This window comes from Bombina bombina, chromosome 5 (assembly GCF_027579735.1).
Source record: "Bombina bombina isolate aBomBom1 chromosome 5, aBomBom1.pri, whole genome shotgun sequence".
Classification (NCBI taxonomy): domain Eukaryota; kingdom Metazoa; phylum Chordata; class Amphibia; order Anura; family Bombinatoridae; genus Bombina; species Bombina bombina.
Genome location: NC_069503.1, coordinates 1,033,721,984 through 1,033,739,641, shown reverse-complemented (window position 1 = coordinate 1,033,739,641; position 17,658 = coordinate 1,033,721,984). Strand labels below are relative to the sequence as shown.

Here is a 17,658-nt window from a genome sequence, read left to right as displayed (position 1 = left end):
CCTTTTTTTTTATAAAGTTACAATTTGGTATTACAGAAATAGATTAGTTATAAGCAAGAAATTAGATGTCTCAACTGTTTGCAATAACTGAAAATGTAAAATCTTATTTTGGAATTTTGAATACTATTTCAGTTTGCTAGAATCTTTATAATAAAGTAAATAAATTCAGTAGTTTTGGTGCACAAAACGCAGCAATAAAATATTCCCATAATGTATTTTGAAGGTACTATCATCCTTCTACAGCAACATTTTGGGAGAATTTGCTTCAGATTTTCCAGCAAGTTAAAGACTCAAGGTTTCTGTAAAAATAGTTAAATTTATTTGATAAAAAGGTTACAATGATGTATGCTTCATGCATACTTATTTAAAACCTGAATAATACAAAGCATTCATGCACAGTAGCCTTTTCTAATTTAGATAGTGATTACTTTTATGTGAACTGACTTTAACATAAGTATAGCTATAAATTAAAATTGGGATAATTTTTTAAGTAAAATATTATAAATCTTAAGAGTCAGATTATGAGCGGAATGGTATTTTGCACTTGCATTTGAGTGTTAAAACTGATAGAAGTAAGTTGCATTCCCCTACAGACTTTAATGGAGCTGAAAAAATTGAAAAAACACCCACAAGTCACACAGACATGGGTCTCTATGTACGAAGCAGCGGAAGCTGTTCTGGAGCCCTGCGGGGCAGGTTCGCAAATGTGAGTCTGCTTCCCGCAATGTAAGAAGCAGCGGTCATTAGACCACTGTTTCTTACACCCTACGCCACCTCTGAGGTGGCAAGGGAAAATCCCAGAGAGCTCGGTGATTGACAGCCCCTTCAGTCGCGTGATTGGTCATGTGAATGAAGGGGCGGGATTACACACTCCGATGAGTGTGTAATGATACATACGGGTAAGCGGATCAACAGATCCACTGCCTGTGTGTAGCGAAGGCGGGCTGACAGCTTCGCGAGTTGAGAAGCTGTCCACCCGCCGCTTAGTACATGGAGCCCATGATCGTGGTTATTTAAAAGCACAACATAAAAAGATAATATTGCATATTTCATAATCCAATGTTTTGAACATAGCAGAACATGTTCTATGTATTCTTAAAGTGATATTTAAATATCTGATGGATTTTTGCACAAATAAATATTTATACTGGTATATACGCATGATTATATATAGGTCTATGATTATTACATGTTGTCATCTACTTAACTGCAAAAGCTCCAATGCACTTATATATATATATATATATATATATACTATATACTAGTGTAACAGTTACTTTTGTACTTTTTTTAAAAATAAAAAATAACTGCACTAGGCAGTTTTGGGGCTATAAAGACGGTGGGAGTGGGGTTGAAAAGCTATTAAAGGGCCACTGTAAGTAAATATTTTCTATGCCTGTTACTAACTAACTACCCCAAATACGCTCTTTATCAATAGCATTTCATTAACATATCTCTACCGTATATCAGAAATCTTGTCTGCAAATTTAATTGTTTTCCAAACCCACTCCGTGGGTATCCTTTGCTCTGTACCAATCCGTTTACAATACCTAGGTTTCAAAATGGCGCTTTAAACACAAAGTTATTGGTTTAAGTATTTTGAACATGCAGTGCTGAAAATAGTGGGCAGGATAACGTGACAACATTGGCGAATAAAATATATAACTTTTAGAACGTTATGAAACTTTGTTTTGGAGAAAATATAGGTCAGTAGGTTTAAATTAATGTTTATTAACTTTAATATGTTAGTTGTTTAGCTTAAAAATTATAACAGAAAGTAACCCTTTAAGGGAAAATACTGGGTTTTTTTTAATAAAAGACATATGACACACATATATACTGTATATATATATATATATATCAAAAAGAACAGCTTGCACTCTCTGGATTTCTTCAAAAATGTTTTATTCAAACAGGTGACATTTCGGGGTCAATCGCCCTTTCCTCAGACCGATTGACCCCAAGACGTCACCTGTTTGATTAAAACATTTTTTGAAGAAATCCAGAGAGTGCAAGCCGCTCTTTTTGCTATTGACAGCTCTTGCTAGCACCCATGTATAAATGAGAAGTGAGACAGGCACCTGCTGCGTGTTAGTTATTTGATAGGGTTCTGTATGTTTTTCCCCAGCCTTGAAGAAAGTAGTTGTGAAATGAAGAGAAAAGGAAGAGGCTCTGAACAAAGGGGCTCTTTCGGGCATCACATTGATCAAACAAGTGACAGAAAGGAATTCAACTGAAACGTACAGGCTGCTCTGTAGCTGCTCTGTGCCTGAACTTACACAACTTGCAGTCTTATGTTAAACAGTCAGTAGTAGCCCCTGGCAACTGGAGCTGCTATTTCACACAATCCCCAGCAGCCTTTCTATCCCTAGCTCTCATGGACCAGCAGCATTAAGTCCCAGTCCCCTTTCTGCTTTTGTCACAGACTTTATTCACTTAAAGGGACACTGTACCCAAATATTTTCTTTTGTGATTCAGATAGAGCATGCAATTTTAAGCAACTTTCTAATTTACTCCTATTATAAATTTTTCTTCGTTCTCTTGCTATCTTTTTTTGAAAAAGAACCCATTTAAGCTTTTTTTGGGTTCAGTACTCTGGACACACTTTTTTATTGGTGGATGAATTTATCCACCAGTCAGCAAGGACAACTCAGGTTGTTCACCAAAAATGGGCCGGCATCTAAACTTACATTCTTGCATTTCAAATAAAGATACCAAGAGAATGAAGAAAATTTTATAATAGGAGTAAATTAGAAAGTTGCTTAAAATTTCATGCTCTATCTGAATCACGAAAGAAATTTTTTGGTTACAGTGTCCCTTTAAGGTGGGCAATGCAAAAAAAAAAAAAAATACTACACCAAGATCCTGAGAAATAGGAAACTAAGGGCCAGATTACAAATGGAGTGCTGTTTAACATTTCCGCTAAACCATTATCTGTGCTAGAAGTAAGCTTTTTGTGTTTGTTGGGTTGTACTCATATATTATGAGTTGAAGGTAAATTGTTTACACTCGTGTGCTAACCCAACGAGCGCAAAAAGCCAAACTTACAATAAAGCGTGCAAGTTCACGTATTTCCCTATAGAAGTTAATGGAGCAAATTAAGTGGGGAAAAATCTAACACCATACTCGCACGCCAACCCGATCACATGTTTTCATGTTAGCTAACCCAACATGAAAATATGAATATTTCACATTCCAATGTTCTTCTTATAGAAGAATATGTTCTATTTATTAATAAATAAATATGTATATATATATATATATATATATATATATATATATATGATGGAATTTTGGTACAAAATATATTTATACCTATTTATATATATACATGATTATATATAGGTATAGATATATACAAATATACTGTATATAGAAATATCTATTTATAAATACAAAGAATATATTCTGCTATGAGCAGAACATTAGAATGTGAAATATTTACAGTAAATAAAATGTATAAATCTTTATTAAATATGAATTTAGCACAAATATGCTTTTATATCAATAAATACCTGGTTAAAGACAGGGAGCAAGAAGTAGTAGTAAATGGTTCATACTCAGATTGGACAAAGGTAATTAGTGGAGTTCCCCAGGGATCAGTACTGGGTCCTGTTCTTTTTAATATTTTTATTAATGACTTGGAGCAAGGATTAAATAGCAACGTCTCTATTTTTGCAGATGATACAAAGTTGTATAAGGTGATCAGGTCAGAGCAGGATGAACTTGCATTACAAGGGGATCTGCAAAAATTTGAAATATGAGCGGGTAAATGGAAAATGAGATTTTATATGGGAAAATGCAAGGTTCTACATTTTGATAGTAAAAATAAGCAGGCGATGTATTATTTAAATGGAACTAGACTTAGCCAAACAGAGGAGGAAAGGGATTTGGGAGTAGTAATAGATAACTAGCTAAAGATGGGTTCACAATGCAGGGCAACTTCTTCTACGGTTAATAAGATACTAGCATGTATTAAAAGAGGCATTGATGCAAGGGAAGAAAGCATCATTATGTCACTATAAAAATCCCTGGTATGAATTCACCTTGAGTATGGAGTGCCGTTCTGGGGACTGATTTAAAAAAAGACATTGCAAAGAAGTGCCACAAAGTTAATAAAGTGAATTTTTTCACTTTTAAGCTATGAGGAGAGGTTAGCCAAACTGGGTCTGTTTTCTCTAGAAAAAAGGCGCTTGAGAGGTGACATGATTACTTTATAATATAAATATATTCAAGGTCCATATACAGAGATGGCAGGAGCTCCATTCCAAGAAAATTGTTTGTGACAATAAGTCACAATTTAAGGCTGGAGGAAACGAGATTTAATCTCCTGCAATAATAACCTTTTTCACTGTAAGAGCAATAAAATTGTGGAACTCATTACCAAAGGAGGTAGTGAATGCCAATACGTTAGATACATTTAAAAATGGCTTGAATTCATTTCTGGTTAGGTAAATGGGTCACCTTTTAATGGGAAATTTAAGCTCAACTGGAATTTTTTTGTATAGGTTGAACTCGATGGACTTTGGCATTTTTTTTAACCTCATCTACTATGTTACTATGTTACATGTTTTCATCTACTTAACTGCAAAGGGCTCCAATGCACCTTTATATATCTATATATATATGTGCATATGTATTTATGCGTTTATATGTGAATATATTTCTGTAAATAAATATATATACATATACATAAATACATATGAATATATATATATATATATATATATATATATACATCTTTAGAGATGACTATGTATGTATCTCTATGTAAAAGCCCTTTGCTTGCCTTTTTTGTTTGTGCTCTTCAGAGAGAGAGAGAAAGAGTGAGAGAGAGAGAGAGAGAGAGAGAGAGAGGAGGGAAGGAGGTAGTTAGGGAGGGGGAGATAGAGAAAGAGAGAGATTTGCTATTTCAGTAAGTTTAATGTGCTACTGGAACACTAAACTATTAGATGAAGGAAATGAGTGAAAAAATATGTGGATTGACCCTTCATGTCATATTATATCATACATTTTATAGTGCTGCCTTTTTAAAACATATCAAATTAAATCTCTGTCAAAGTAATATATTGGTCACAAGTAAAATAACAAAGAGACCAATAAATATATATATTTATAAAGATATATAATATATGCATTCACAATGGTTAACAAGAAGATCAAATGAGCTGTGTTTAATGTGTTCCCAGTATACTATCTTGCAATAACTAATTGCTTATTTTAATGTTGATGGATGTGTTATCTGTTAATGAAGGCTTGTTCTTTATCATACCTAAAGGACATCACTGTACTAAAGAATATCACTTTATTGGTGATGATGACATATGCAGTTTAATGTAGTTTAATATGTAATGTGTTGCATAAACACAGTATTTGTGTGTATAAAATGGGGCTTTTTGATATCTATAAAATAAATGTTCACTTTATAGATATCACTTTGTAGCATTGAAGCTAAAACTGGTCTCAATTTTTCATCCAGTATAACTGCATCTAAAAGTCATGTTCCCTGCTGTTGGGATGTAAGTCTTTCTCTGGCACAGCTAAAGGGGGTCTGATAAAAAAGAATGGCTTCTCTACAGGGGGCCACAACTGCCACTTAACTATAATAGTAGTGAAATGTTTCTTTTCTGATGAGCCACTCGAAAAGGAACTGGCTTTGTCTATTTCTACCTATAATAATTATTTATTTTATTAAGTTTTCTTTTCAATTTCTTTAAATGTTTTATCAAACTAACTGTAAAACAATTCTAATTATATATATATATATATATATATATATATATATATATATATATATATATATATATTCATATAACATTGTAATACTTTATTTGTAAAGTGCCTCCAAATTCTGTAAGCAAAGGCTGTTTAATTATTAAATTGAAACTAGTAGGAAATTGATGTTTTCATAATACAGCTGTATTGGAGGATTGTGATATACTTTTACAAGACTGTTAAGAAATACTGTAATCAATTCAAAATGTCCTAAATATTTATAATCTGCCTATAAAAGCCTTATTCTGCTACATATTACTTAGCAACTCTGCATTAAGTTAGTATAATAACAATATAGTTTTAGAAGTCACAATTTAATATTGTACATTTATTTTATAAAGATTTTCAAGTTTGCTACAATAATCTCAGACTTTCATGATGAAGTTAAATTTAATGTATATACATTTAGTTTCTGTTCATATATCTCACTGGGATACATTATGAGCGGTGCGCTATCATTAGTGCGAGGAGGACAAATGTGATTGCTAGATCGATGTTTTTTGTGTTTGAATTTCCATATTACAAGTAAGCTGTATTTAAATGACTGCAAATTCATTTGTGCCAACTTTGGCTACTTTACGCTCCCCATATTTTGTATGGGCTGCGTTGAGCAGCAATGTGCGCTCGTATTACAAGTTGAAAGTAAACACGATAACTTGAATGCAATCGCATTTTACATTTATCCAGAGAAAAATTATGCACTGAAGTATACTATTAACCCCTAAACTGCCATATCCCCTTATCACTAACTACCACGCTACACTATCAACCCCTAAACTACCACACACCCACATCACAAACTACCCCACTATACTATTAACCCCTAAACCACCACACCCCAACACTGCAAACTACCCTGCTACACTATTAACCCCTAAACTGCCACACACCCAGATTGCAAACTACCCTCTACACTATTAACCCCCTAAAAACCACACCCCATCACAAAGTACCCCCTAACCTCCTAAAAGCTAAACCCCAGCACCCATAATCTAATACCCCCTAAGTTAAAAAAAAAACTACCATTACATAAAAAACTACCATTACATTGAAAAAAAAAAACAATGACTGAAAAAATTACCAAAACTAAAAAAACAACTAGTAAGACCTATGATAAAACTAAAGTCCCCTTTTAAAAACCCATCCCTAAAAAAAACCCTCAAAAAGCCCATTACTTAAAAAAAAACCTTAAACTAACACTAAAACCTACACTAAATATTGCCTCGAGAAAGTCATTTAGCAAGGCATTGCCCTAAAATGATGAAAGCTTTTCTGAAGGAAAAAATCCCTGTACACGAAAACACGTAACACGAAAAAAAGGCCACGCTCCACTGAGCCAGCCTTCTTCCATTTTCTTTCTTCCATTCAATGCTTCTAATCTTCTAACTAAAGTTTCTTTTTTTCCTCTTTATGTGGTCACTGCAACTTACTGTGATGTGGGTTGGCACGCAGGTATGAGTGTTAGGTTTTTTCAGTTTTCACGCTCTTTTGAAGTTTATGGATGAATATATTAACACAATCACGACTTCGCTAAATGAAGGATTTTTGCGTGGGTCAGGTTCCACTCACACCCAACTTTTTACTTTCAGCTTGTAATACTAGTGCAACCCAATGCTCGCAAAAAGTCAAAATAACACTGCACTTGTAATCTATCACATTATCGGCATCAATTTATTTAAAACGTTTCTAAATTTAGAAACATTAGGCAAGAGAATAGGATAGGTCTATCAATTACCAAAATGCTAGAATAATAATGATAAAACACTAGTGTCAATAACCTTGTAAGTTGTAAAGGTTGAGATAATATTAACATACTGTATATTTTGTAACCATGATATTACTAAACTAAATAAGTGATGCTTGATGTAGATTCAAATTCGCTGCTACTTCAACTGTACACCACAAAGTCTATTTTTTTTTATAGAAGGGTCCTTTAGAACATTTCTTTACAGCTTCACAGCACCAGAATATGTTTTAGAAAGTTTACCCTTTTAGTGCAAAGAAATATTAAATCATTAAGGGAGTCATGGGCTTTGGACATAAAAGCTCCACCATAAAATCTTTTATTTCTCAGACACATTAAGAAAATATTAGTCATGGTGGTGGGTCTTTTTTCTCTAGAAAAGAGGTGCTTTAAAACTGATACAATTACCTGGATAAATGTCCTTAGGAGCTACATAGGGGGTCGACGTGGTCACAGTTTACAGCAAGGAAACACAAGGTTAAGCTTTAAGACAGGTTGCACATGGAGACGGTGAGTGACTATAAATTCTATGGTCTCAGAAATATTGTTGGCTAAAAACAGTATGCAGTAATGTGATACTGTAGTGAATGATATAATAAAGCAGCTACAGTATTTTATTACTGCAAATTAACTCAACTATTTTTAGAGATGTTAGAGAAAAAAGTTGTTGTTGAACTCAATAGCCCTTTGTCTTATTTTTTCAAAGTCATCAGCTAATTTACTTTAATATGTTTATACATTTTTATCAGTGTTATTTGGGCTTTCTAAAAATTGGTACTTTTCTGTTATTACTTATTGGTTTTCATTGTTAATTTCTTTGGCGGCCAAATAGGAGCTAAAACGTTCTGAAATTTTTTTTTCCCATTTTCTATTTCAACAGCAACAATTTATATTTCCACAGTGACCACTTACTTACGGAGTTAAAATGTCATCATTCTAACCTTCATCATATCCTCTCGATTTATAGCATTTACACACCTCATTTTTATGAGGTTTTTCTATTTTAGGAAAAAGAAATATGCATTTTCTGTTTATAAATTATACATAACTTATCTTGAAATGTATTTAGATAATATATATTTATTTTACTGTAGATGTTTATTTATTTATGTATTTATTTTCTTATTTTACAGCTGAAGATGCATGTGGAGGCACTGTAAGAGGATCCAGTGGAATTATTTCAAGCCCTAGTTTTCCCAATGAGTACCATAACAATGCAGACTGTACATGGACAATTGTAACAGAACCTGGAGACACCATATCACTTGTTTTCACAGATTTTCAGATGGAGGAAAAATATGATTACTTAGAAGTTGAAGGATCAGAGCCACCAACAATAGGGTAAGAGAAGATTCAATTCTAATAAAAAATGGTGTTAAAATCAAACCAACATAAAGGGACATGAAACCCAAAACTTTTCTTTTATTAATCAGATAAAGCATGCAATGTTAAACAACTTTCAAATTTACTCCTTTGTTAAAAATTGCCTCATTCTCTTAGTATTGTTTGTTGAAGGAGGCATAATACAGATAATGCACTAATGGGAGCAAGCGTAACACATTGGGTGAGACAATAACACGAGTCATACATTTGCTGCTACCAATCAGCAGCTAGCTTCCAGTACCAGAGTTGCTGCTCCTGAGCCTACATAGGTATGCTTTTCAACAAATCATACCAAGAGAATGAAGAAAATTAGATAAAAGTAGTAAATTGGAAAGTTGTGTAAAACTGTATACTCTATCTGAATCATGAAAGTTTAATTTTGACTTTGTCCCTTTAAATAAATATTTTCAGCCAAAATTTAAACACTCATCCATGGATTCTGATTTGCATTAGATGTCTTATTGTGATGCCCTTGTATTAGCAAATATATCTAGAAAAAACTTCTACTGTGTATGTGACTGGTGGAGCATATATATATGTATGTAACATCTACAAGCATTCACATACCTCTCTAGCAAATATGTCATATCATTTCACTGCCAATTCTTCAGTCTCTGAATGTTGGTACATGTGGCTTTTGTCACAAATTTTAACTGAAAATGTTTACTGTAAAAATGCTTATAATAAAAATTCAAATTTGACTAAATTCTCCCTTTAGGGTAATTTTGACTAGAAACACTTTGTAAAGAGCTCTTAAATGAAAAGGTATCTGAAAGTCAGAAAGGGGTAAGAAATTGATTTTTTTAGTTTGGAAATAAGAGAACATATTGCAGTATTACACCATTCTGCTATATAATTTTCCAATAAAATAGGATGTTTATCCATTGCAATCAAGGTAATTTCTGAGGACATTATAATCACAAATGTTCAACCATTGTATTTCAATTTAACATACAAACATATATATATACTGTATTAGGTACTAAGATATGTATGGCATTTTCTTAAACAAAATGTATTTTAAAATAAATAAATTATTTTTTTAAATAGATATTTAAATGTTTAAAATACTTGGAAATAAAGTTTGGCTCAACAGGTTAATTTGCATTTAGAGTGTAGATAAAAAGGAACAAACGGGGCGCTTCATGTGTAGAATCACCAAACATGTGTGTGGGCTTGATGAAATATGAGCCAAATGAATATTCACATGTTCCTGGAGCACCCTGATGTGCTAGTAGATACAGGGTGTAGTATTATAGGATGTAACAGCTCACCCAGAACTGGAGTTCCCTGTGTGCTGCAGTGAGTGAATGAGACAGAGAAAACACTACATGTGTAGATCAACCAGAGTATACCAAGTAAATTATTAATGCCAAAGGGGTACTCACATATTGGACAAGCACACCTATGTGCTGGTAGAGATAGGCTGATAGATTTCAGTAGGGTGTATCAGCTCACCCTATTGTGGTTCTCCCAATGATCAGGTTGCAGGTGCAGCAAAAAGTTAGTTTTGTGTTCCAATAGATAGTCAGTGAACACAAGCAGGTAAGGTGCTTCCACTCAACTCTGGTTCTGTATACAAAATTATGTTTATTAAAAACAATTTAAAAATAAGTATAAGTCGTGGAAAAATGGGTGTCCAAATATCCCCCTATAAATGCAATGAGTTTCTCGGCACTTAAAAGGCAGTTTCATCAGGCATACCATGACTTGTACTTGTTTTTGTCAAGCGTGACTCCGAGGCAGCCGACTTGGGGTGATGGGGAGATTGTGGTGCCGCCAACAGTGATGGAAAAATTAGAAGTTAAAGGGGGGGATTAGAAGTAGTTCAGTCTTGGGCATGTTTATTTTTAGGTGGTGAGAGGCCATCCAGGAGGAAATGCCAGATAAGCAGTCACTGATGTGAGAATTGACAGAAGGAGAGAGTGCAGGGGTGGAAAGGTAGATCTGGGTATCATCAGCATAGAGGTGGTAGTTGAAGCTATAACTGTTGATAAGTTTAGCCAGTGAAGAAGTGTAAATAGAGAAGAGTAGAGGACCCAGGGCAGAGCCTTGAGGTACTCCAACAGACAGAGGCAATGGAGAGGAGGAGTCACCAGCAAAAGAGACAGAGAAGGATCTGTTAGAGAGATAAGTGCGAATCCAGGAGAGGGCAGTGTCACAGAGCCCAAGAGAGCTGAGAGTCGGTAGGAGAAAGGGATGGTCAACAGTGTCAAAGGCAGCAGAGAGGTCAAGTAAGATGAGTATAGAGTAGTAGCCTTTGTTTTTAGCAGAAAGGAGATCGTTAGTAACCTTGGTGAGGGAAGTCTCAGTTGAGTGTTGGGGACAGAAGCCAGATTGCATGGGGGTTGAGCAGTAAGTTGGAGGACAGGAAATGGGTTAGACGATTGAAAACTAGTTTTTTGAAGCTAGCGGGAGCAGTGATATGGTGCGGTAGTTTGCAGGAGAGTTAGGGTCAAGGGAGGTTTTTTGAGGATGGGGTGACCTTTACATGTTTAAAGGAACACCTGTATATGTCACAGAGTCTCTCAAGTGTAACTACTCATGAATATATTAACTGTACAAACACCCGTGACTAACAACTCACTCTGAGTTCCACACTTCACAGTCGTTACTGTGTTTAAAGTATTTTATCCCACAAAGTAATTATAAACATAGTAAATTGCAACTGTAGGCTTACCCCTCCTCTGTCAAAGTTTGCCTGTCCTGTGGCGGTTCCGTAAGGATTGAGCAAACCAATATAATCCTCTGTGCAGTCACAAACACACCAGTCCGGGTTGGAGCTTGGCGCTTGTACTTACAGAAGGGGCATGCAACTTCGATGCGATACCGAATCAGTATACCCGGCACAAGCTGCGATGCAGGAATCGCTGGGGCTCTCCACTCCGCCCCTACTTAAACAAGAAATCCAAAGTAGAAACAACAAAAATAGCGAATTCCGAAAGCATCAAACTGGAGATAATTTGTAATTTAAAACGTCCACTTTATTGTGCAAAGTTTAAAAGAACAATTATCAATTATGACATTATCAAAAAGAGGATGTCAATACTAGAAAAGGATAATGATCTCAAAAATGTGTCCACAAACTGTAAGTTTGTTTCTAGCAGAGCTGAAACAATTGGAGACAGAATAGCTAGAAATTTTGCAACAAATACAAACAAAAGAGAAGTAAAAACTAATTGGCTCTCAAATAGAATAGGTTTTTATAAGTGTGGAGGTAGACCCTGTAAGAGTTGCAGTTATGCTACTATAGGGGATACTTTAATATCTACAAATACAGGTAAAATATACAATATTCGAAGTAGACTAAATTGCAACTCAACTTATGTATATCTTATCACTTGTGGCTTTTGCAATTTTCAATATGTGGGTCTCACCTCCAGGTTTCTAAAGGATAGAATAAGGGAACACCTATCTTTAGAGGCAGAAGTTCCTAAGACTCCAGTGGCGAAACATTTTGCCAAGCATAATGGAGGAGTAGCTCACTTTAAGTTTCAAGGCATAGATCAAGTAAAAGTTAATGTAAGGGGTGGTGATAGATATATGGCCCTTAGTAAGAAAGACATTTTCTGGATCTATACGCTAAAAACAGGGCATCCTATAGGAACCAATAAGATCAGTTATGTGAAATTATTCATAGATTAGTTAACTTTTTTACTAAAATTTGAAACTTGCATTCACTGAAATATGGGTCTATTATTATTATTCTTCCTTGTATAACTAATTGAATCTATATTGAAGGTGGTCAAGCTTTTTTTTCTAAGAGATATTAAATAATTTTTTATACATAATTCATTTACATGTCTCCCTATTAGGATAAAATGAATGTGGAAATATTATTAATTATTATATATTGTAAACATTTTTACATCTAACCACCATAGATTCAGATTCAGAAACATTAACATCAACTTTAGCATATATATCTTTCCATTCAAAACTTTTTTCATGTTTGTTATAATCTTTTTTAAGTTTTTATAGATTGATGTCAAATTGTATATATGACAGGTTAGCGTAGTGTAACTATGCCCCTTAGGTTGTGAGTGGAGTTACTCATTTGTAGTGTGAAATAACTAAGACAGTGTTCTGTCATACTATTGGTCCAAATGGACAACTCCACCGGCAATTTAACATTCTCAATCTCACCTGTATCCCAGCTCTGAGGAAGGCAGGAAACGCATCAGCTGCAGTTACTGTGTGCTGTGCCCTATTGTTCTTTTAAACTTTGCACAATAAAGTGGACGTTTTAAATGACAAATTATCTCCAGTTTGATGCTTTCGGAATTTGCTATTTTTGTTGTTTCTATATGTTTAAAGGAGGCAGGGAATGAGCTGGTATAAAGGTATAGGTTGCATATGTGGGTAAGAGCTGACTGAGGGTGGGAGACAGAGAAGGTATTAGATGCCAAGGAATAGGGACAACTGGGCAGGTAGTGAGGTAGACAATAGGGAATCCACTTCACTCTCAGTGGTTGGGAGGAGGATGCTGAGAGTGGCAGAGGGGGTGACTGGGAGAGAAGTTGGGAGATTGCAGGCTTGTGTTGGGATGTTTCTTTGGATGGTAAGTGTTTTATTGAAAAAGTAGTCAGCCAGGTCTTGAGCACTGAACGCAGATGAGGGTGGTGGTACAGGTGGGTAGAGAATATATTTGAAAATGGAGAAGAGTCTTTTAGGGTTTGAGGAGTGAGTGCATATAAGAGAAGAGAAGTAGGTTTGCTTAGCTAAGTGAATGGCAAAGGTGTAAGAGTAAAGGATTAACTTATAGTGCATGAAATCAGGTTCAGAGCGGGATTTTCTCCAGGCATGTTCAGCAGTGTGGGAACATTTTTGTAAGTGGCATGTTTGCTGGGAGAGCCAGGGCTGGAGCTGACGACTTGGGACTTTGCGAAGCTGGGGCGGATTGAGAGTGTCAAGTGCAGAGGAGAGAGTATTGTTATAGTGGGTTATGGCAAGGTCAGGGCAGGATATCGGGGAAGTGTGGGGGAGGCATATTTGAATAAGTTTAGAGAGTTGGGGAGGGTCTACAGTGTGCAGATTTCTACAGGTGCAGCTGCGAGGAGGGGGGAAGTAGGTTTTGCCTTTATATTAAGAGTAAAGGTGAGCAGATAGTTGCCTGAGATGGGAAATGGGTGTCAGGCAACATATGGGAGAGAGCAGAGATAGGAGAATACCAGATCAATAGAGTGTCCATCGCGGTGGGTAGGGAATATGGTGGATTGTGAAAGGCAGAAGGAGTTAGTGAGTGAGAGAAGTTTAGAGGCAGCAGGGGCAGATGGGTTGTCAATAGGGATGTTGAAGTCCCCCAGAATTAGAGTAGGTGTATTTGTAGAGAGAACGTAAAGTTGTCAAGGAATTGGGAGGTTGGTCCAGGGTGGCGGTAGATAACTGCCACTCTGAGAGAGAGGGGGGGGCAGGCAAATGCAGTGGACTTCAAAGGAAGATAAGGAGAGAGATGGAAATGGAGATAGGTAATGATAGGAGCAGGAGGTGGAGAATAAGATGCCAACACCACCACCATGGATCTCACCTGGCCTAGGTGTGTGGATAAAGTGAGACCACCATGTGTGAGAGCAGCAATGGAAACAGTGTCAGAGGAAGATAGTCAGGTTTCAGTAATTGCTAAAAGGTTGAAAGCGTTGGAAACAAATAAGTCGTGGACAGGTTTAAGTTTGTTACAGACAGAGCGAGCATTCCAGAGGGCACAAGAAAGGGAGGGAATAGGCGCTGTGGGTTAATGGAGATGAGATTGTTAGTATTGCGTGACCTAGAGTTTTTGCAGTGGGAGACAGAGCGAAAGTGTAAAAGTGTGGTGATTACTGCAGGGCCAGGGTTAAGAAAGACATCACCAGCAGCAAGCAGTAGCAGCAGTGACAGACGGTGAGAGTGAGATTTGTAGGAGCATGCATGACTAGACACAGGAGAGTTAGAGGGGGAAGTGTTTCTAAGGAAACAGAGTAGTTCATGAGAGGACAGCATAGGGGATGAAAAAAGGGAGGGTGAGATATGGATAGTGTGGGGGTTGTTGTTATAGGGACATGCAGTGAGTTTAAGGAGAAGGGCAGACAGAAAGAGCAGAAAATACATAGAGAGCATTGTGTATGTGTATAGTTAGTCAGTTTACCTGTTAGTGGGACTGTAGTTTCCCCCTCCAGTCTTTAACTTCAGTGAGTAACTCTGCCACTTGCAACAGAGTCCCTTAGAATCAGAGAGCCACAGCTCAAATGAGCTTTAGGCCTGCTGTATGTAGCAGTGAGAGAAATAAACTGACTCTAAGCAGCTGTTACAATCAGTCTAGCTAGCCAGGAGTTACACACTTGCAAATTAGAGGGGGGGGGTGCATTAGTTATACAGAGATGATTACAGCTAGACAAAGTGGAGACAGAGTAAATGCATACAAGAGATATTTAGCAGGAATTAAAGGGACATTTTAAGAGGAGCCAGGAGACATGAGCAGGGACACATACCAGAGATATTTAGCAGGAATTAAAGGGACGTTTTAAGAGGAGCCAGGAGACACAAGCAGGGACACATACATGTAGAGAGATGAAATGAAGTAGGATTAGAAGCAGTGTGGATGTAGACACAGTGAGTAACTCTGCCACTTTTAACAGAGCCACTTAGAATCAGAGAGAAATGGCTCAAATGAGCCTTAGGCCTGCTGTGTGTAGCAGTGAGAGTAATGAACTGATTCTAGGCAGCTGTTACAAGCAGTCTAGCTATCCAGGAGTTACACACTTGCAAATTAGAGGGGGGGGGGGCAGGATGCATTAGTTATACAGAGATGATTACAGGTAGACAAAGTGGAGACAGTGGAAATGCATACCAGAGATATTTAGCTGGAATTATAGGGACATTTTAAGAGGAGCCAGGAGACACAAGCAGGGACACATACCTGTAGAGAGAAGAGATGAAGTTGGATTAGAAGCAGTGTGGATGTAGACCCAGTGAGTAACTCTGCCACTTGTAACAGAGTCACTAAGAATCAGAGAGCCACGGCTCAAATAAGCCTTAGGCCTGCTCTATGTAGCAGTGAGAGTAATGAAACTGCTTTAAATAATTCCATTAAAAATGTAACCTATTTAACTAAAGCAATTATATCCTTGAATTATATTTCTAGCCAGAAATGTATCTAAGCCATTTGTAAATGTGTCTAAGGTTATGGCATTTACTACCCCCTTAGGCAATGAGTTCCAGAATTTTATTGTTCTTACAGTGTAAAAACATTTAAATCTCTTTTTATTGAGCCTAAACTTATGACCTCTAGTCACAACTTTTTTATTTTAATAAACAGCGCTTCCACCATCTCTGTATACAGGCCTTATATAAAGTAATCATATTAACTCTGAAACTTCTCTGCATAGTTTAAATTCTTCATTTCCCTTATTAGTTTTGAGACCCTTCTCTGAACTTTTATTTAACTCTGCTTATCTTTTTTATATTTGTCCCCATAACTGCACTACATACTAAAGGTGAGGTCTTACAATATAGTGACATAATTATGCTTTAATCATATTATTAGCCTTAGAAGTCACTGTTCTGCATTGTGCATCCATTTTTAGCTTGTTATCTGTAAGTACGCCTTGTAAGGTGCCTGCAGCAAGGTAGAGTTCAAAGTAATGCTAAGTTTGAGGAAAAAGACAAAGACATGGTAAGATATGCAGAGTTAGCAACAGTCTGGCAGAGAGGCACAAGATCAGGATCCAGGAGAATAGTCGAGGACAGGCAGATGTCTTTAAACAATCTGGCAGCAAAGTACAGAACCGGCAGGTGGAAGATTAGTCAGGAATCAGGCAAAAGTCACAAGGAAAATCTAGCAATAAGCACAGGAACAGCACACCCAGGAAAGGAATACAAGTAAACAGGCTTAGAGTATAGGAAGTGTTGAGTATTTAAATGGAAGGTCAACTCCAAAATTGTTGTTGTTTAAAAAACATAGATACCACCTCTACTACCCATTCCCCAATTTTCACAAGCAACATTGTTATGTTAGTATACATAATATTCTTTAAATCTCTGCCTGTTTCTAAGCCCCTTTAGCCCGTCTTTTCAATTGCATTTTATTAGCATTTCAAAGCAGTAGATAATACTGTGCTCACTCTTGTTGAATTACTAATGAGTCAGCACTGATAGGCTAACATGCAAGTCTGTAAATAGAACTGAGATAAAGTGGCACTTTGCAGAGGCTTAGAAGTAAGCTTGTTGTGCACGTTGTGTTACAATATCATGAACACATTAACGTATACCCACATAGACTTGAATGGAAAGTGAAAAGTGGAAACAAACTAACACCCAACAAGTTTCGCAAACCCTATCGCTTTTTCTCAAGTTCGATAACCTGACATGAAATATTTATATTTCACATTTCCATTTTCTTCACATAGCAGAATATGTTCCATTTATTCTTAAATTTATATTTGGGAAATGTTTACTGAGGAGTTCTGTGAAATTGATCATGACCGGCAGCCAAGTGCTAAAGTGAAAAGGAGCATAATGGTATCCCTTAGCCCTTACTTTAATATTCTCCCAGAAAGAAAAAGGCAATATTGGCAGTCAACACTGCATGATTTCTTTAAAAAAGGGGAAGATCCTTAATCAGGATCTTTATTAGAGTAGTAAAATCTCTGCATTATGCCAATTTTAACAAAAGTCAGTGCAGGGGCCTTAAAGTTTTGTTTGCAGAATATTTTTTTTTTTAGTTAATGTGCTGTACTGTACTAAACCCATTTTTGTTTGATTAAACTTAGTTTGATGATTTG

General features: G+C 36.2%; 1 protein-coding gene across 1 annotated transcript in view; it reads left to right on the top strand.

Annotated features, from left to right (window-relative positions):
* The window catches only part of CSMD3 (CUB and Sushi multiple domains 3), a 1,747,434-nt gene that overhangs the window by 324,869 nt on the left and 1,404,907 nt on the right, over window positions 1-17,658 (top strand). The window contains 1 exon segment of the mRNA XM_053715303.1: window positions 8,653-8,860. Coding sequence (XP_053571278.1) covers window positions 8,653-8,860 — 208 coding nt within the window.